The sequence below is a fragment of the Pomacea canaliculata genome, linkage group LG9 (assembly GCF_003073045.1).
Source record: "Pomacea canaliculata isolate SZHN2017 linkage group LG9, ASM307304v1, whole genome shotgun sequence".
Classification (NCBI taxonomy): Eukaryota; Metazoa; Mollusca; class Gastropoda; order Architaenioglossa; family Ampullariidae; genus Pomacea; species Pomacea canaliculata.
The window spans coordinates 19,317,625-19,338,564 of record NC_037598.1 but is presented as its reverse complement, the minus strand read 5'-3'; the positions used below and the strand labels follow the sequence as shown (position 1 = coordinate 19,338,564).

Below are 20,940 nucleotides of genomic sequence, written 5' to 3'. Positions count from 1 at the left end.
GACAGTGTGTAGTGCACAGAGTTCACAACTCGTGTATGTGTGTGGGAAGGGGGGTGGAGCTTACCGATTTTTTTAATTTTCGGTCGAGCTTCTCCTACCTGCCATGTCTCAACTTTACCGTCAGCTGATAAATTACTGGAAAATGGTGGTTACAGGCGCACTAGGGAGCAAAATGGTTGTTAATGGTAACACTAAGTACAATAGTATTTCCACCAACGGATCACCGTGAATAACCAGATCGTTGTCACCGTTGTTAACATCATGGTGCAAAGCGAGAAAGAGTTTTTAAAGCCGAGAGCAATCATATCAGTTTACGTTGTCATGGTTACACCCAGTGGGACAGCTCCGTTACCCATTTCCGCAGACATTCCTCTCGGCCGGGCTTTGATGATGTTTGTTGGTTTGCATCAGGGGAAGGCAGGGGACTAATATGGACTCGGATATTTGGGGCAATTACATATGAGTGATTTAAAATAAAAAGTATTGCAGTCTTGCGAACATTTTCTGAGCTCTGCCGAGTGATTTAAAATAAAAAGTATTTCAGTCTTGTGGACATTTTTGATCAGCCAATGTCATGTCACTGAACTGGGAAAACTAGTCTTTATTTTCAGGAGAATGAGCAAAAATTGTCTAGAATAATGTTTACCCTAAAATATACCCACACGAGACCCACCTGCTAAGTTTGGAGGTAGGCGTGAGTTGTGGGGTGGGGTGAGGGTTATAGGCCTTCCCCTCTACAAGAATGTCTACAATGCAATCGCGGCTTACCTGGCACACGAGAAGCCAGTCACAGACCTCAAAGACTACAACCCTTATCCACGTTCGTGTGACAGGTGACAGACCCAGACTAACGAGAAAAAAAAAAATAGGGGGACAGGCCCTCCCTTCAGCTGGCGGGGTGGAGATTAAAAATCCTGCAGTTGACTGCATTGACACACGCTCAGGTAACTGCCGGCGTGGTGTTTGCTGGAACGTCAAACGACACCAACGACTGTGTGAATAATCGATAACGAGGCTTTCTTTTTTTCTCTCTCTCTCTTTCTCTCTCACACTCCCGCACACGGATCGACCAAAGTGGCGATAACCAGTTGAGTGACCCATAAATGTGAAACTGTTTGTGTGTTGGTTCTTCGTCAATCTTCATAAATGTTCGGGTGCAATGGAGAATGGGACACAATGGCTACTCCACAACGTGCTTCTCGAAGTAAGGGGACATTCTTTACTGGTTTCTGTTAGCCTGGTCATCGTTGTAATCAGGTAGGTTAGTGTGTCAGTTGACGTGGTTTGAACCCTAATTAACCTGATTTCTTTACAAGAGCCTTGCTTTTATGTGAGGCTGGAAAATATAGTCTGGTGTATTCACTCCCTCTCGTGTCTACCTATCTATATCTTTGTGTTTGTGTGTCTGTCTGCATGTCTGTCTCTGTTTCTCTTTTTTATTTTTCCCCGCCTGTCTTTGGCGTGTTTGTTCGTTGTGTGAAGGAAGTCTTATTTCTCTCTGTTGTCAATACTTGGCTGAGTGCTGCTATTTAGTAATGGAGCTCGAGCTGAATGGAGCTTCCCTGATTGCCTGAGGAAAAAATAAGGTTTCACCGACCAATTAATATCCTTCGGCTGGATTGTGTGAGAGAGAGAGAAAGAGAGAGATTTGTGAACAAGGTTGTATGGTGCGTTTTTTATGTAATACAAGACTGTGTATGCATGCGCTCGCATGCGTGATTGCTTGTGCGTGATTCGTGTATGGATGTTGTTGTATGTATGCTGCACTTTGTGTTCTGGGACCTTTTATCTGTCGCTCATATCATGATGAAACACAAGCTTTTGCTAAATACACAATCATCATTATGTTTAGTAAATAATGAACGAAGGTTGCTGTGCGACCGTTTGGTGACAAGCAGGTCATAAAATCTCCCATCGACAGATCGACATAAATTATTTCAGACCTTTCGCGTGTTTTAATTGTTTTTTAAGTGTTTAAACGTTCTTAGAAACATGATATATCATAAAATTAAAACACACACACACACACAGAACTTCTACAGTGACTTGGTATCCACACAGGGGGCGGCAACCAAGCCAACAGCGACGATAAGAGCGAGCATGTAGGTAGACAGTCCCCTCCCCAAAAAAAAACAACAAAAAAAATGCCTTTCATCGTTTTCTCTCGAGTCAGTGAACGAGACCAAGATCTGAGTGCTAGAATTCAGCCCACAAAACAGCAACAAAACCGACATGGCGTGAATTTTTGCTGTTAGCGACCTTACCTCCAGTGTGAACATGGCTGTGACTTTGTTCAGGTCTCCAGGGGACCCTAGGGAACAAAGCGAAGCAAAAAACCGTGAAGCCCGACCTCCTCGGTCTATTGAACTCGCGATGCACCGCGACGATCACGCAAACCGATGATAATAAAATCCTCCCACCGCTGCCTGGCAGTGCAGGAGATACTCCTCCAGTCATACCGCGCTCGTGTGTGTGTGTGTATACGTGTGTGTGTGTGTGTGTGTTGTCTTGGTAACATACACCAGCATGGCACTACAAGACAGATAAAATAGCAACACACTCCTGTATCAGTCACAGGAGAACTGCTTTCTTTCTGTTCGTTTTATGAGCTTTCATTCGATCCTTCCTTTATTTCTTTCTTTAATTCTGACATTCTTTCTCCTTTCTATCCATTCTATGTATCATTATTTATTTTCATACACACGTACTTTCTTTTTTCTTCCTTTCTTATCCGTTTTTAAATTGCACACGCAGGTTTTTTAGAAAATGTTGAACTAGTAAATCACTGAGCAGACCCTCGCCGTTTTTTCTGCCCATACAGCTATTCATTATGACTACGATAAGACCAGCATCCAAATGATTAATTAACCTATATATTAGGGACTAAATCAGGTCACGTGATTCAAAGTCTTGGCACGAAAAAATCCACCACTTGTGATGTTCCTGGTATTTTAATGGGTTATAAACACAGAGAATTTCTTTCAATTTAAACTTGCTGCTGAAAACAAAGTGTTTAACTCTGAAATACGATGTTTAATTCTTTCGTGTGTAAATGTTGCTCTTGCCTCGCGACAATCCCGAGAGCTGACTAAGAGAAATGTTTAGGGTAGAAAGTTGTCCACAAACCTCCGTTGTTTCCAGGTGTTGGAAAGTTCTGTCTACATGGTTCTAGGCAAGGACAATCATGTCTCGGTGGCCGCCAAATCCATTAAGTCCAGCAGTGATAATGACAGCTGCTGACGTCGTCGCAAGAGGACGGTTGAGCGGAAAGCAAGGTCCTGACGTCACAGCCGATAATCAATCTGTCGTCTGATATCGAGGGCCTCTCAGATCGCCATCTAGTTTCGTTTGCAATATTGGGGACATGGACACACCCCTTCTCAACAGAGAGAAAAACAGTTGAAGGCAGGTGAAAAGCTAATTGCTTGAGTTTAAGAAGAGATATTGTTTGTGGTGGTTAAGTGCATTTTGGTTGTCGTTAGTGAAGAAGGATGAAGACACAGCTGCTGCTGACCACCTGCCTCTGATTGGATAACGAGGTTGGTTCTTCTTCTTCTTCTTGGTTGTTTCCTTCTTTCCATACATACGCGCACACACTCTCGTATGCGTGATAAATGGTGTTGTCTCGTATTGAGAACATTGTAAATAAGGTATAAGCCGTTGATTGAAAACTTCCTATCCTGAGCATTCCTCCCTGTAAACCAGCCTTACTAACCACAAGTCTGTCTATTCATGGTCCACTAGAAGTAGCGCCGGTAATCTAATCCCAACCTTTCATGGTTCGAATTCTATCAACGCTGTCAGGTCGGAGGTCTACACAATGGCACCACCGCTGGAATCCTGTCTTCAGGACATGAGAGAAAAGTAGAAGAAACAACTTCACTGCTAAGTGCAGGTGACTGCAAACATCTCAGGTACCCGCTTGTGGAGGAACAGGCTCGTACACGCGGTCAGACATCGTGGGAGTGAAGGGCAGGTACCAGCAGACTGGTTCTAAAAAAAAAAATAGACTATAATTTTGTTTACCTAGCTTCACAACACACCTGCCCTTTTGAAATCTCAAATAACCGCCAGTCCTTAGTTTCTCAGCTCGAAGCCCTCGGCACAGCTAATTTACAGCCATTTATTTAACATACATTCTCATTTATGTCCACTTAGGACTGTGTGGTGAGAACCCAAGAACTAGCTAGTTCAAGAGAGGTGTCGGAGAAGTGTTCCCGATACGCCGGTGGTTGGGACAGAGCAGTGGTAATGACATTTCCTACATCAGCCACATTCAATTTGTGGCCAAAGACTTTTTACAGGTTTTAATTAGCGAGTGCTTTCAAAATACTCTGGGGAAAATATGTCTCGAGGTAAGGGAAAATTTCATAAACACATAAATCCCTGGACATACAGACTCGTTTAAGAAAAAGATAGAAAATAATAGAAAAAAATTTAGAATGACCTGTGAATAATGCATTTTCCAAAAACGCAGAAATTGTTTTTGATTTTGAGCTTGAGAACTTGTAAATGTAAAAAAAAAAAAAAATCCGTTACACCGGCAATGTAACCCTGACGCTTGGTTTTGTTCACTATATATAATATGTGTAAAAATGTGCATATATATATATTATGCTCCTATACCTTTATCCTCTATTTTTCATTCTTTGTATTCTGATTGTACTCGGGTTCTTTCTCTGCATGTGGCACCTTCTTGCAGGGCCTTGTGCTTTGTCGTGATATTGGATAAGTTGCTGGGTAGGACTAAACCACCAATATTCCACCTACCCCACCCCCACCCCCCACACACCTCCGATCGTACATTTTCCTCTCAAAGTTCGTAAATCACATTCTCAAGTTCCCTTTTTTTTTTTAATTAGTGCCTCTAAAACCAATCTCTCGCCCAGCAGTATTGCGCCACGAAAGGCGAATATCAGTTTTCATTGAACGCACTAGTGGGATTGATGACAACTGCCTTGAATATTTGGTAATGAACACCTAGTGTCTACCCAGTGACCCCGACATCAGGTGCTATTTGAGACAGGATATCGAGGACACATTGGACACAACAATGAAGTCACAACAGGTGTGTACGGCCAGGTGAGCAGCGCATGTTAGCGCCCACAGTATGAGAAGTTATGTCAACAACACCTGTTTATATTCTCATGACAAAGTGTTGTCTGAACAGGAGCTACTGCTGACCAAAGATACAGAATGTTGGTCCTCACCACTGCTCCACTTGCTGAAGATGTTATAACTATATAAAGGACGCGTCTATCAGGCACTTAACTGAGTAATATTCCATAACGAATGTATCAGTCTATAGCAGAACTTCTAGACAATGCTCCTGTAAGATATCAATTTTTGTTGGGATCCAGGAATTTTTTTTTTTTAATTTCTAAGTATCAGTTTTCTGGTGATGTAAATCGCGTTGTAAGTTTAAACTATGATGACAAGTTAATGAAAAATACACAAATTGCTGTAAGAATTTAAATTGAACAATTTAAAAAATAACAATTTACTAGCTTTGTCAAATTAACATACTTATTTCTTAAACTAACGAAAAAAAATTCAAAATTGTTTAGAGGGGCTTCAGGGAAGAAAGTTCTTGATCGATTCAATGTTCGTGACCAGAAAATCTCGGAGCGGGACCTTCTTCTTCCCGCCGCACTGACTAACCCATCTAGCCACTCTGTCCGAAATAGCACGTGAGGTCCGGGTACTCTCGCGTTGCGAGATTGAGGGAAGTCTTACAGCTTTCAACAACATTTAAAAAATGGAAGAGGTTGGTAATTTACCGCTGTGAACGGAATCCAAGAATTGATCACAATACAATATAAAAAAAGCTCATATTGCTTGAACACCGGAAATAATGTCCATAGCAAATTTCAAAAGGAAGAACAGGATGAAGACTTATTGTTTAAATGGAGACAGAAATGAAAACCCATAATAAAAGAGAAAGGAAAGCGCATATCTCTTCTAGAATTAGAAACTATTGTTGAAAAAGCGAGTAAATATAAATATTATTTTCAATTGAATACGGTGACTTTCGGAAATTGAGCGCAAGTTAGCGAGCATCTATTGTTGTCGTTTTTTTTCCTTTTTTATTATTGTTGTTGTTGTTCCTTCTAAAAGATCCACAGCTGTAACTGACGGTTGTTCACTCTGTGAGTTCGAACGTTTGTCAAGACTGATCTTTCATACATACAAGAAAAAAAAATCAAAGAACTCATGAAGTTACGAAGGTCTGACATATTGATCCCTCAAGGACTTGCTAGTCTTCCATCGCGTGGCAAGAAACATGTTCACTTCTTTGAGCAGCTCTCCTCCCGGCGTGGAAACTGGCAAAAACATTTACACTGCACATTGCTCGACTGGAAAATGTCAATGATGTACTAAACTTATTTTTATGTATTGACCTTCCATTCAGCTCTTTGTCAGACTTTGCTTTCATGCTGGTGTCACGGTAGCCTCCTGCTTTTCCCCAAAGAACCTTTGGAACAGTCTGTTAGGTTCTGTCGCAGTCAATAGCTATCTTGGTTCCCCATCTTGAAAATAAACTTCTTTGTGAAGTAGTTTCAACTCAAAAAATGGTAAAATGCGATTTATATTTTACAGCCTCTCCTTCTGTCAGTCCTGAATAGAAAAGCGGTATTCTGTTTTCTGGATGTTAATTCTCTGGAGTATTTTGTTTGGGTGTAAAGTACGGCACGGTCACTTCGATTCGATGATTCTTCACTGAAAGGAATTTTTTTTTTTTTTTTTATCTTCCAAGATGTGACTTTTTCACGAGAAACACTAGCTAAAAGGTCACTCCAAAAGGTCACCTGCGTAAGATGTTGCATACACCACCCGCATTTTTAACTTTCCAACTGCTATCGTCCGTGTGCGTGGTGAAGTTCACAAATGTTGGCGATACCCGGGAATGAAGTCTTCAAAGTCAGTTTATGGCCTACAAGGCTACGGGTAGCAGGGTGCAAAGCTACTGGCACCCGTAACCACTCAGGGCTTGTAAGTGCTCGACTTTTACCCTTTTTCAACCCCCTTAAACAGGTTGTTGAGAGTTAAGCGGGCAGAGAGAAAATAGCGTTAGGGAGGACACCTTGTAGGGTTGGCACTGGCAGGAAACCCGGAGGGAGCGAGAGAAGGAGGGTGGGTATCGCTCGTAAATAAAGTTCCGCAATTTAGTGTCTATCAGCTTACGGTGTTCTCTCTCTCTTGTTTAGGACCACCAGTGACTTTAATAAATGCAGTTTTAAATACACCTATTGGGTGTATACATGCTTGAAGACACTATGTATATATTCAAACGTGCATACACACATACACATCGTGCTAACATACAGACAAACTATTCTTTAGAGTAGAAAGTAGATCTTTATTTGTGTAGGTCAGTGAATGTTCAACTATTGTCATGATGAGGTGGAATGTTGTAATGCTAGAATTTCGTATTTACTCTCGTAAATAAATTCCCAATACTTTATTCAAACCGCTTTAGGCCCACCCACCCACACTCACACATACCACCTTTTGCTTACAACAGTAGCTATGATAAGTACAGTTTGAAACATATGTAACAAGCCTCAGTACCTACACATAGAAACCAACAAATCATATTTTTAAAGAAGTAGATAGCTGCATTAAAACCATTAGTACCTTCCGGTCTCTCTGGAACTAAAAAGATTTTCGCCACATAGCAAATTAGGGCCGCGGGCTTTTGTCCATTCTAAACTCTGTGACATGCTATTACTAGGGGGTGAGCAGGACTGGATTCGTGTTCAACAACATTTCACAAGAGTCGTCCGCCATCCCCCTGTCAGCTCTCCCCCTTGGCGCAAATTAACGGTATTTCACAACAGGAGAGCCCCTGGTGCTAAAGTAGCTTTGCCCTCCGCACCCACAGAAACCTCTAATAATCACGACTGCCCCGAGAGTGCTGGGCACGAACCAGACCATCCCTGATACAGCCATCTGATCCACTTGTCTCCCCGGACATACGTTCTGAAATAAGCGACTGTGACCCAGTTGTCTGTGACCGTCCGGTTAATTAGGAAGGCTCTTGAGAGAGGTGTCTCTAATGACTGGCACAGAACTGCCATGAAGATCTTGCTTTATCACCCTGGGTATATCTCAGAACGGAAGACTTCTGACTATTATTAGTAAGCTTTTTATTATTTTTTATTTTTATTATTATTATTATTAAAACAGAAATGTCACGTCACTCGTGGTCCCTCTCAGCCATGGTAAGTAATGTTCAGGCGCTATCATCATCTTGCCTTATGTACATAACATCTAAACCCAGTTATAACATCATCTAGTCATTTCTAGTTAACCACTAAACCCGATTCCAATATGCAACCTCCAGTAGCAAGTTTTTTAGGAGACTTGTAAAGCCCACTGAACAGTTCAAACGCCGTGCAGTCAGTTCGCTCATCCATCTTTTTGTGCTCCGTGAATACAGAAGCCAACGACAAGATGATGTATTTTAATGTTTGTTTATGTTGTGGTTTAGGCTGGGATGGTAAAGATCTATGGATCTGAGCTCGACAGATATTATTTTACATTGAAATTTGATCGCCATGTCTGCACACGTGTCTGCCATTAGACTGAAAGAACAGATTTTCAAACAGATATATATATCCTCATTTGCAGCTGTATGAGTTTTACACAAGGTGCTGTGCTGCTAATGTCTACCGATGTCATATTATTCTACCCATTTTATTGTTTTTGTTTACTTCTGGGGAGTATTTTAGATTTGTGAAATTGATAAGCAACGGTTTTGTTTTTACTGGGGTCTTAGTAAAGACATCTCTCTCTCTCTCTCTCTCTCTCTCTCTCATAATTTTGTTTATTCTTTCATTCTCAGAATTGCCCTCTGGGACAAATAAAGTCTTATCGTATCGTATCGTATCTCTGTGTGTGTGTGTGCGCGCGCGCGTGTTTTCTTATGCGTGTGTGTGTGTGCGTAGATGTATGCAGTAGGATTTATATTCCACTGGGTTATCAAGCAAATGTCTGCTCTGCGTCACATGTCATCGATAATAATAACGACGACGACGATGATGATGATTTGTAACTATTCTTCTTCCCTCTCACACACACACAAGGAGGAAGTTGTAGAAAGTCGCACTGTTGTGTTGTCTTTCTACATGCCTGCTGCCACGGAAGAAAACATCCTGGTTAACATCAAGCAGACAGAAATAAAATCGATGTCACATGGAACCCTCTGTGAGAATTATCCTCATATCCCACCATCTCTGCGACCTTTCAAACATTTTTAGAGTTCATATTTTCCAGGACATGATAAACAACAAAGATACGGTTGCGGTATTTATAGGTGTTGTGTCTGCCAGCATATTGCTTTGCATCTTATTTCATAAATCCTGTTTGTCGGCATTGGGTGATAAAAACCGTTCATGCAAAACAAAGTTTATATTTTTATTTACTTTGTTATGCCACGCCTATAGATATCAAACCTCATAACAAGTACAAGCAATCAGTCAGAGAGTAAGTTAACTAACAGACAAAAATTAACATCCAAGAGAAGGAATGAATGAGGACAAAGACAAGAAAAGAGGACCATGGACAGATTGATGCTGATGTTCTGCCATAACAGACAGAAATTAGTCATTTGTAGTTTGATAGCAGTCAGCGATCTGGTCTGTCAGCGTGGGTCCACACTCTCTTATCCTCATTCTTCTCCCTCCCCCTCCACACACACACTTTCCCCTATCCCCGATCCTGGTGCTATTCATGTTTGTGCTCGCGGATTTAAAATATTTTTTTGTCTTTGATGGCTTTCCATAAGCTAGTGTCTCATCTACCTTCATTTCTTCATCTCCTGATTTATGTGTTATCCTCTAACTTTTCAATGGATAAAAGTAAATTTTCCGCCTCAGCCAAAAAAAAAAAATTATTAGCGATTAAACATTTTAAAAATAAGAAAATACGAACTTAGCGCATTATTGATTTGTGTGTTGTCTTCTTTTTCATTAATGCCAGCTATTTTATTATTTTGGTCGCTTTTATTCCAGGAATGGCATCTACTTTTTTTGTAAAATGCTCTGAAACAACTGCGCCTGAGGACCCTATCGTCACCACACATCTGTCATCAACACAGATGTCGTCGCGTCGTTAAAGATAAGGACAAGGACAGAGACAGGACAAGAACAAGACAAACATCAATCAAAGTGGCATCATCTAGAGACACTGACGCCATCTGGTGGTCTTGCAACAGACGCTAGGTGTCGTTATGTTGTATGTTCATGGGAGTCCAAACACAACCTCACGTGGAGTCCAGGCAGACGCACAAACAAGTCATTTCGCCACCAAACCTCACGGAGCTGGGGACGACCAAGCCTGTCGGACAGGAAGTGGCGGAGCTGGGAAAGCCTATCGGACAGGAAGTGACGGAGCTGGAGACGAGGAAGCTTGTCGGGCAAGAAGCGACGGAACAGGAAGTGACCACGCCTTTCAGACAGGAAGTGACGGAACACGAAGAAAGAGACAGCGAGCTTGAGAACAATGCGGCTGCTCACGATCCGGAAGTGCAGAAGAGCCTCAATATGGTTGGCCAACAAGCCACATGGGAAAAGGTTAGTCTTGATCGATCTGGCTGGGATCTTTCCACCGGATGTTGAGTGATCACTCTTTTCCGCGCTGACTATTTGCTTTGTCTTTTTGTCTTCCTCCTCCTCCTCCTTCTCCATCATCATCATCAATCATTGGCTAACTGACTGATTTTTTTGGGGGAGGGGAGGTAGACGGATAGCTTAAGTAGCCAGACTTATTTTCGAACTTGAGAGCAAACATGATGTACAGGAAGGAGCTTACAATCCTATTAGGAATATATATGTATACACTTATGTTGTCAAACGGTAGCCAATGAGAGCCAATCTTGTGGCTATAAAGAGATGCATCCGTCAACATTAGTGACATCTTGAATTCGACCTCTATCTGTAGATGGTGAGGTAGGTCGTACCTCGAGATACAGGTAAAGTTCAAGAAAAAAAAGTCAACAAGCCATGATGCAACATGTAACACAACAACAACACGCACACAACCACGCTGCACCAACCTATTCCCTGTCGGACCAGTCACTCCTTCAACCATCGGACAAACCGCTTTGTCAACAATGGGACAAACCGTTTCTCCTCCCTACTCCATTTTCCTCAACCTGTTCACACAGTTTCGACTGATCCGACTTTTAAATCGCTTAGGGCGTCACCTGCCCCGCCAAACTATTTTCTTTTCATTACACGCCGACATCGCCGGTACCCACACCCAATCGTTTAGACTTTTTTTCTCTCCAGCCCCAAGTTTGATACGTGTGAGGGGTCACACAGCCTTGGCACCTGTGGACCTTTCTGTGGAGGTTTGCGCTGGATTAAAAGAGTAAACAGGTGCACCCAGGTGACGCCTGCCTATCGCCCTGGCATTCAGGTTTGACAGAGCCAGCGGCCTTCCATCGACAGTCGTCTGGCACCGCCATTCTCTGCCAGACAAATCGACTTTCAAAGAGTCGAGGACAAGAAGGACCCCGCCTCCGCACGGCGGGGAGGACAAAACACGAGGCGATAACTCGTCTCCATACGTTGTTGTATGTGTGGGAGGTTGTTTTTTAAGGTGGGGGGACTGTTCAAAAGGTTCGTGAACTAAAGGCCACTACTTTGTACCCGTATGTCATTGACAAATGGCGGTACAGAAGGTACAGAAAGGCTGAGGTGCGATTATTTCGCTGTAAACCGGGCTTTGAAGGTGTAAAAGTGTGGACATTTGTTTTTCTAACAAGACAGCACTTTCCCAACTCTACTTGAATAACACCCATATTGTAAACAAGAAACAGTGCCAGGACCATGTGTTCATGAGATGTGTCTGTTGACATTCGTGAATAAACTTAGGTTCGTTCAGTAAATGCTATATTTCGAGTTTTTCAAGCCTGTATTGAGAAAAGTTGAGGGTGAGGAGGATATTAGTATAGTCAAACTCTAATGCAGTCAGTGTTTTAGAAATAATGTATCCCTTGTAGCAAATTAAAACCTGAGATTGGGAGGGGGCCACTCTTCGAAACCTTTAATAATAATAATAGGGAATTTTTAAAGCCCAATACCTCAAAGGCGGGCTCACTGCGCTGAACAAGATCACAGAATAGTAACGAAGATGTGGAACAAGTAAACAAAAATAGAAGATGGCACGTGCCACAGAAGCACTTGACCATCTCAATATTCAGATATTAACGATTTTTTTTCTTCTTGTTCGAAAATGAAACTGTTTCCCAGATGTGCAATGTTGACAATGTGTGCCGCGTGCAATGGGCAGGTGTGGACAGGCCCGCTCTTTGAAAGTTGTTTACCAATGCCTCATTGCTTACCCTTGTATCGGATTCTTTGTCATCTTGTGTGCAATGAGCTATGTAAACAGTCCAAGCACGTGTTCTTCTCAAAAGAACAAAAATGGTTTGTGTGGACTGCCTTCCTTAAAAGCCTCCTTAGCCAGGAGAAGTACCAAAGCGTCAAACCTTTAAAGAACTAAAATTTCTCATTGTGTTGGCAATGTCTGGGCAAATAATACTGACTCAGATTAACATGTTGCTCAAAGTTTTAAAGTCCACAACGTTTGCCCCTAAAACCACTGGTTTTTTTGGAACCTTCACAGAACTTTGTAAAAATTGGCCAGATGTTCGACATTTACTCGGTTAAGAAGTTAGGACTTGGTCGGTTGGGCTACATGCAAATCGGAGAAGAAAAGTTGTTTCGAAATATTTTATGCTTATATGAATACATATATGTATATATACACACCCGCAGACACATCCACATATTCAAACATACATCAGGGAATATACATGCATGCGTTCATACAAACATGCATATCCAAAATTGATCAACTGATTGATTAATTAAACAATGTAATCATTGTGTGCATTATTTATACAATGTGGGGAAGATTCAATATCTTCTGACATTACCAATAAACTGATTGATATATATATTTTTTAGGTCCCAACATTTTCAGACAAAAACGATGAGAAAAGACATCTTGTCATCAAAAGCGACAGAGATGACAGCAAACACATAAAAGCAGCAGCTGACAACTTCCACGACGATATGGAGAAGAACGATGGTCCAGGGAACCACCAGGTGGAGACAACTGCAGCTGAAGGGGGAGGCGAGGAAGATGAAGAGGACAACGATAACGAATCAGTAGAAATGACGGCAGAGGAAAAAGAGGTATGACATTATTTCCCCCCCCCCTCTCTCTCTCTCACACACACACACACAAAATACTTGTGTGTTTAGTCCCTTCATTTATGCTGTCCCTTCTCTCAGCCGGCTACATATGCATTATCGACAAACAATGGCTTTACTATCTATATATATAACAAAAAATGTAGGTAGTATGTATTGCCTGGCTATATCTTGTTGCAGAATGACTTTCTGTTTGGAGACACAATAGCCGCTTAGAATTGCGAAGCACAACCGTGGTTCTCACGATAAAACCGCCATAAATCCTAGTGGAACCGAGCTGTTGAGCCAATATTTGTATCTTGTGCCCATAAAGAAGCCATAAATAAATTTGGTTGGTTCAACGCGCAAAAAAAAAATAAATGCATATAAAAAAAATCAAAACAAAAATTAAATTTAAAAAGGCGACTTACGATTGGGTGAGTGAGGTCAAAGGTCATTGCAGTGTCTGTGATTGTTCTACAGGAGATGAGAAATGCGGTCAGAGATGGCGACATTGACCGGCTGGAGGACTGTCTGGACAGGCCTGGCGCTGACATCCGCATGATCTACGTGAGTTGAGCTCAGTCTCTGATGTGTAAGCCAGCGTGTAACCTTTGACTGCGTGTGAGCTTGTGTGGACCCACGAGAGCTTCAGCCTACTCTTGTGCAATGTTTCTCATATTAAAACATAATGAGGATGAGCTACTAGTAAAGTCCACTAGCTACGTGGTCAGTGAAGGGAGAAGTCTTGGCTCTAGAGTTTGCTGTCACATTAAACATAAATCCCAGCCTTGTGCTTCTGTCCTACCTCCATCCCCATTATATCTTACCTGTAGCTTACCTGCAAAATCAGATACCCATTCACTGCTAATAGATGCTGGTCCGAACTATCCTCCCTATACCCAGAAGGCTACAGTGAAATTTAAAAGAATACAGAGTTCTCTTGCCGATGAGAGCCAGGGCAGTGAAAGCCAGACCCCGGTTCTTTCTTTCTGTTGTCCTTCTGGTGCCCAACGGTTAGCGCCTGTCACCAATACAGTGAAGGTTGGTTGTCCTGGGTTCAACTCTCGTCTCGGGCACGCTGTTCTTTCTCTACATGTGACATCTGTTTACATGGCTGGCTGCCTTGCCCAGATATAGTCTTAGTTGCTGACGGATTAAAAAAAAAAAAAAACAACCACCCCACCCTCTTTTCTGTCGTCCATCACCCTTCCTGATAAATTCAATGTCCCATCTGCTGGGTTGGCAGAGGAAAACGTTCCCACTCCCGGGCCCGGGAAGTCTCGAACCTCCGGCTAGTATTTTTGTCCGATGTCGAGCGCACTACCAGGGAAGGGCGCCTGTCAAGATAAAGGTCATCACACTCACATCAGCTCTTGCTCTAGGAATAGAACTGTTCTGATTGTTGGTTCCTAAGATTACAAGATTTGTATTTCCTTTACGTGTCATGAGTGTGACCAGCAACCTGTAAACCGTTTGGGGTTTTAGGGGGTTGGGGTGGGGAAAAAGGGGGAGTTGTTCGACGAACAGAGGAAACCCGCTACTCTTTCCATCCTCCAAGCCCATCCTTAAAAAAAAAACACTGCAAACACAGATGTCGTCGCGTCGTTAAAGATAAGGACAAGGACAGAGACAGGACAAGAACAAGACAAACATCAATCAAAGCATTGGTTTTCCTTTTTTTCCACGGTATTGTTTGATCCTCTGATGCATTTTTTTTTCTTTTGAAGTATAGTATCCGATAAACAAAGACAAAGATTTGCCATTGATTTCAGCTGACAGAAATAGAATGATGGAACAAAGGAGAGTACAGGTCTGCGGAGGCCGGACACTATTTCTTCTTATTATCGGCAGGAGAACAGAATACCGCAGGCCGCACAAACACTAATAGCCTTTCCCCTTTTCTTCCTCAGGGGAAAAGAAGGGAATATCCAGAGTAATATTTGCAGATTCAATGAGAACAAAAACCGAAATTAAACCTTTTCACCATTTCAGGGAAGACATCAAGCACACCTTCACATACACAAACCTTTCTAAACAGGTTAAAATAATTATACAAGTAGATAAGGCGAGAAAGAGAAACAGTCTGAATAGTAAAAATATGGTTTACTTCGTAGCAAGTGTGAAATAACTTTTTTAACTTTGATGTTTACTTCTGTGAAAAGTTTAAAGAAAACCTACTCATGACTGCCATTCGAGCCGACCAGGTCCATATGGCGGAGTTCCTGTTGGATAATGGAGTGGATCACAACTTTTCCACGATCTTGCTGGTGAGTTATTCATGCATTGCAACTCGTTGATTAAGTAGAAATCGCGTGAAAGACATTGGCAAAAAAAAATAAATAAATAAAAATTAAAATAAAAAAACCGAGTCCCGCCACTCCAATGGCAATGAGTTGCATTAACATGAACTCTAGAAACTGTTCAAATTTACACACTGATGGGGGAGTGAATAGGGAGAGGACCGGAGACAACTGATAGTTTCGATGAACAATTTGAGGTAACGACTTTCAGAGCTGGGAAATTGTCTCTTGCTTTTGTCTTCAGAACATGAAGGACACCAGAGGCGCGAGTCCCTCCCACACACTGGAATGTTACAAGTACTCCTGCAGACAAATGGCTTATGACAAAGGTCTTCTCGAGATCGTCGAGATCATTGACATCCTCAACGGTCGCCTGTTTCCAGGCGTGACGCCCCGCTCGCGGTTCCCACGTTATCAGAGACCGCCAAAGTCTTCGTCGTCGGGAGACGATGACTCCGACGATGATTCCGACGGCGAATTATCGTCGACATCAGCTGATCAGTCGAATGCTGCAAGACCAGGTGCCAAGAACCGCAGCAGAACTAGCAGCAAGGATGGTGCTGACGCCTTTCCAGGAGAAGGTGCAAAAGACTCTGAAGGACAGAGAGGACGATGAAGAGAAGTTCGAAGACGTTAGACCTGGGAACAGAGGTCAAGGACGTGCCAGAGACATCTTTAGGGCTCGAAACTCTGCATGGCAATGGCAGTCATCACACCAATGACAAGGGCACTAGAGAGAACAACGACGAGGGTCAAAAAGATCTCGGAAAAAAGAAAAGCGTCAAGAGGAAAGAAAATGAGAAACAAAGGGATGGAACAAAGGGCCAAGAGGAATTGACATCAAAGCACTCTGCCGCAAGCAAGAACTTGCTCGAAGAGATAATGAAAGAGGCAGACGGCAAGGATGTGGCTGGGAAACCTGAAGATAGCAAGCAATTCATGGAGCACAGTGACGAAGGGTACGAGACCATGTCCCCCTCCCCGCCACTCAGACAGCAACACCTGTCTCCCAAAGATCAGGTAAGCTACAAGCCGAGGTTTAGTTGTAAGAATAGTTTACAGTGGTGCATGAGCACAAGATGGTGTGAAGATATGTTCACTTAAAGGTTAAAACGTACTAGTTGAAATAAGTCGTGTGAGCGCAGTTTGCTATTGTATATTAAAAGACATTCGTGCCGTGGAGGACACCGGTGGGTCCTGAAGCGGCTTCTCAGGCTTGCGGGGCGACCACCTGTGATGGATGCACTGTTGTATTTTTTAAAGACATGTAAAACTCGTAAATAAGCGAATAAACAAGGGAGAAAACACGGGAACCTTTAGGACTTGTTCCTCCAACGATTGCTTCCCTTTAAAGGCTGAATAATTCAACCAATCATGTGTTTCATCGTGTTTTCTGCCACTGTATAGTTTGTTTACACGTGAGCGCCATATTGAAATTTTTTTGGGTCGCTCGATTTGACGTGGATTTGTACTCAAACAACAGAAAATGAGAAGAAAACAGTGAGTAATATTAAATTCTAATGTATATTCTAATAAAATATGATCTTTTTTGGTACTTTATGCTTGTATATATCATGTAAAAAATTGTCTTTAATTTCTGACGTGTGACATTCCGATCGGGTTGTGAAATCTAAACATCTAGATCTAAACATTTACTATCTTTCATGTGAGCTTACTACAAGAAATCAGAGCCTATAATTCTTGAAATTAACACCACGCAAATGTGTTTAAAATGCTCTTTTAAACGGCGTATCACATATGTTTGTCTTTTTTGTAGTTTAACAGATATAAATTTTTTAACACGGGTGAAAATTAGGCACTCAGTGCTCCATAGTGATTTTTTTTCGCGCCGCTCTGTACCTTCTTAGCGTACCGATAATAATATTATTAAATGCATCAATCTGATTTGGACAAGAACAATCATTTCAAGTTTATATACAGTTATCAAAGTGTGATTCCTGGAGGTGTAACTTGTGCTAGCATAATATATTCTGTGCATCCCTGTGTGAAAATTTTTTGAAAATTCAATTACACCTACCTTATTTGCTTTGGATTACCAAAAATAGTGACTATTCATGCAGGATTCACATAGGAATATTTTTGTTTTACTAAGTTCAATCTCTTGTTATCATTTAAAAAAAAATTCTATCTCTTATAGTTATTTTTTAATGATTTTTTGAAATAGGTGGATTTCCATGCTTTCCATGCATACAGGGTAATGTGACCTAGTAGAAGCCTTCCGGCACGATAGAGTTAAAAAGATGGGTGGCTAATTTTTTCTGGAATTTTTGTTTATTATTATTTTTTATTCTTATCTGCCTGTTCCCAGCCTTCAGCCATCCAGACGAAAGCGACCAAGGGGTTCATGGGCCTGAAACGTGCCACAGAAAACCACCTCCACAACCAGCTGACCGCCAAGTACAACGAAGCCCGGCCTCTGAGGTGGAGAAAAGTCAAATCTGCAGGAAGCTACATTGTGGAAAGCCCTCTTTGGCACCAGTCCCTGCCTTCGCACCTCCTTCCCCAGACATCGTCCCAAGTGGACATCTTGTCATCATCACCACCATCGTCATCGTCAGCATCATCCTCCTGCAGTTCTTCCACACCCATCACAGAGAAGCGCTCCGCGAATGTCACCGTGGAGTTCGAATCAATTCAGGTTCTGGAAGACAACAGCATCACAGTCCCGAAGATTCTGCGACCATCCCAAAAAGTGTTTTCTTCCCCCGAGTCCTCTGCTAGCGGAAGTGCAAGTCCCTCCTCCTCCACCTCGAGGTCGAGCACCTCGAGTGCCATGACCTACCCGCTGAAGCAGCGGGTGGCCAACTACATGCGAATGACAGCCAGCAGCTTCGTCAAACGACGACTGGAATCCAGCTTCAGCCAATCGTACAGCTCCTTAGACTTCGTGAAGTCGACCTCCATGGCTGGAAACGGCAACAGTCGTCACCTCAAACGCGTCGTTGTCGTTTGCCCGCAGCAGTACTGATAACTCTGAACGAAAGTTAGATGTGACACGTCATCAGGCGGGTCACAGAGGTCACCTCCCTCAGGACGTGCAGGTGTCACCGACTAATACGTGCGCGGCAAGCTTCAAACTCGGTTCCAGAAGTGATATAAACACCAGCTTGCTGGAGATGACCGTACCAAACATCAGAAACAACAGGAATGTGCAGATGTCCAGGCAGACATCTTCGTCCAGCAAATCCAGGTAGCACGTGCACAGGCCGTGGCTCCACGCTTGGAGACTTACATGAAAGAGTCGAGAGACCTGAGATCCACATGAAATGGATAATGTGTGGCTCACCTTGCAGATTGCTAGTCTACAGCTCCTTGATCACTGAATAATGTTGATGAGATACCTATCACTGCTTTGAACACTTGTAGTAGTCTGTACTGGACTTGCAGAAGCCTTCAGGGACAAGACCATCCCCCACTCCCGCGCCCCCCGACTCGCCAGTTGACACAACAGTTCCAAAGCTGCAGCTTTGCCTTGGGAACTATTTTTTACAAATAAGACTTTTTTCTATACTATGAAAATATTCTGTACTATGAAAATATATACATAGGTAATATGTGCATCACCATTGCTGCTGATGCTTTTTACCTCACTTCGATTTTCTTTTTTTTTAAAAACTGATATTGATGAACCTGTTCAGTGTTTGCATGTTCCACGTGCAGAGGCCATACCTTATGGTGGAGGCGGGGATGATTTCGAAATGTTTCATTAAAGTTGGCGCAGATTTTTCAGGGATCGCCATCTCTTCGTTGTTAAGAAAAAAGTTGTGATTAAGCATTCGTTTTCATTTAGTGTTTACGTGTTTAAATCCTTGCTTTTTGCATATTTTTGTATGCAGATTTATTTATTACTGCTGCTCAGGATTGTGTGATGTTTCAGTACTGTAAGTAAAGCCTACCCCAGAATGTGCCTTTGCGCTGTTATGTACAGGAAGGCACTGGTCTTCACAGATGTTTTAAACCACGAGACCTTCACACTTACATACTATATGTATATGATATCATTTAGTGCGTGGCACCCACATAGTTTGCACTTCATAGTCATTATCTGTAATTCTTTACTGCTGTTTGCAAGAACAGATGTCACCGAAACACTTTGGCTTTTAATGAACTTATGTAGAGCTGATCCTTGATAGTATGTATATCTCTCCCACACATAAAACCTGATCCGGGTACGATTGTTTTAAACAATAGGGTTTAGGTCTTATTGAGATGCCAGTTCCACCAGTTACTACCACACCCCACTTTCAGGACTATAGACGGCACATGAGCCTCCAACCTTGTGTAGAGTCTTGATATCATATTGCCTTTTCGTTGTCAGGTAACAGATTCAATAAAAAAAACTCAAACAAAACTGAAGTGGAAGTTATATCAAAGTAGCTGCTGATGTACATTTCTGGGGAATGGCCGAATGGGTTCTGGTTTAGGTGTGGGCATACACGGCAAGTATTTGCCAGAAGACTGTGATATATTGTTACTTGTTACTGGCCTTTTATTTTTATTCAGTCTAAGAAATATTTTGTTTAAAATTTCATTCTTTGTTCCTGAACTGGTTTAGTACTAAATATCTGCCACAAATTAAAAATTATCTGTCTAGTCTCTCTTTGTGCTTTGACTTTCCATGTGTAACATTTACAAGGAGGCCGCCACCACTTTTTTTAAAATTCATTTTAAATTCAAAATCAGCTGTCTGTCTGCCAGTCCCATCAGGATTGCTTATCTCATGATCTGTACATCGAACATTTTGTCGAAACCCTAGTGAAATAATAACTTTTTTGTGCTTCAAAATGAATGGCCACGATTTTCCATGTTTTCAGTATGTACATTATGTGATGATTATGAAAAACTTGTCTCATCTTACTAACCTTCTCTTTTATTCTTTTCCTGGCAAGCTTTTTATAATTTCTTTTAGCATCAGTACCTATCCCTCACCTCCTAAAGTCCTGTCTCAGTCAGCTGCCTCACATTTAGTGTCTGGGTGTCAGCCACACTGAACTCCAATGTGACATTATAAAAGCTTCAGAACCGCATGTTCTTGTAATAAAGTACCCTGATTAAAAAGCACAATTAAGCACGTCAATATTACTTTTTACAATGATTGGTTTTGCTGCAGTTTTCTTATAGCTTTGTTCACTTATTAACTCTGTACAATCTAGCCAGCTCATCCATGTAATTATGCAACATAAGTCAAATCTTATTAGTGCAGGCCATAAGACTGTAAAACATGCAGCCATGTGGCATCGTGACGTTTACGAAACTTGACACACACGCACACACATTGTATTTTTTACATGTACACATTATACTCTAAATCAGGCATGTCAAACTGAGGGCCACAAGCAGCACATTTGTGCTGTCTTTTGTGCAGGCCACAGGTGTTTGCAAAGGGCCGCATGTTTGACAAGCCTGCT

General features: G+C 42.1%; 1 protein-coding gene across 4 annotated transcripts; it reads left to right on the top strand.

Annotated features, from left to right (window-relative positions):
- Positions 1-878: 878 nt before the first annotated feature.
- Positions 879-20,317, top strand: LOC112571519. Of its 4 annotated transcripts, XM_025250544.1 has the most exons (8): positions 879-1,257; positions 10,017-10,352; positions 10,386-10,577; positions 12,981-13,211; positions 13,692-13,778; positions 15,374-15,478; positions 15,756-16,531; positions 17,841-20,317. In XM_025250544.1, the coding sequence occupies exons 2-7, from the start codon at positions 10,242-10,244 to the stop codon at positions 16,125-16,127; spliced, it is 1,098 nt and encodes a 365-aa protein (XP_025106329.1). In that variant the 5' UTR covers positions 879-1,257; positions 10,017-10,241; the 3' UTR covers positions 16,128-16,531; positions 17,841-20,317. The 4 variants fall into 4 exon arrangements, with proteins under 4 accessions (XP_025106329.1, XP_025106325.1, XP_025106327.1 ...); XM_025250540.1 differs by having other exon boundaries at positions 10,017-10,577; XM_025250542.1 differs by lacking the exon at positions 879-1,257 and adding an exon at positions 3,057-4,248 and having other exon boundaries at positions 10,017-10,577.
- The last annotated feature ends 623 nt before the right edge of the window (positions 20,318-20,940 follow it).

Bases quoted from the DNA above. Each gene is read 5' to 3' on its own strand.
- LOC112571519 (XM_025250540.1), top strand. From the start codon at position 10,242: ATGTTCATGGGAGTCCAAACACAACCTCACGTGGAGTCCAGGCAGACG. The intron at 10,578-12,980 runs GTTAGTCTTGAT...TATATTTTTTAG, and splicing joins AACAAGCCACATGGGAAAAG to GTCCCAACATTTTCAGACAA. The intron at 13,212-13,691 runs GTATGACATTAT...ATTGTTCTACAG, and splicing joins TGACGGCAGAGGAAAAAGAG to GAGATGAGAAATGCGGTCAG.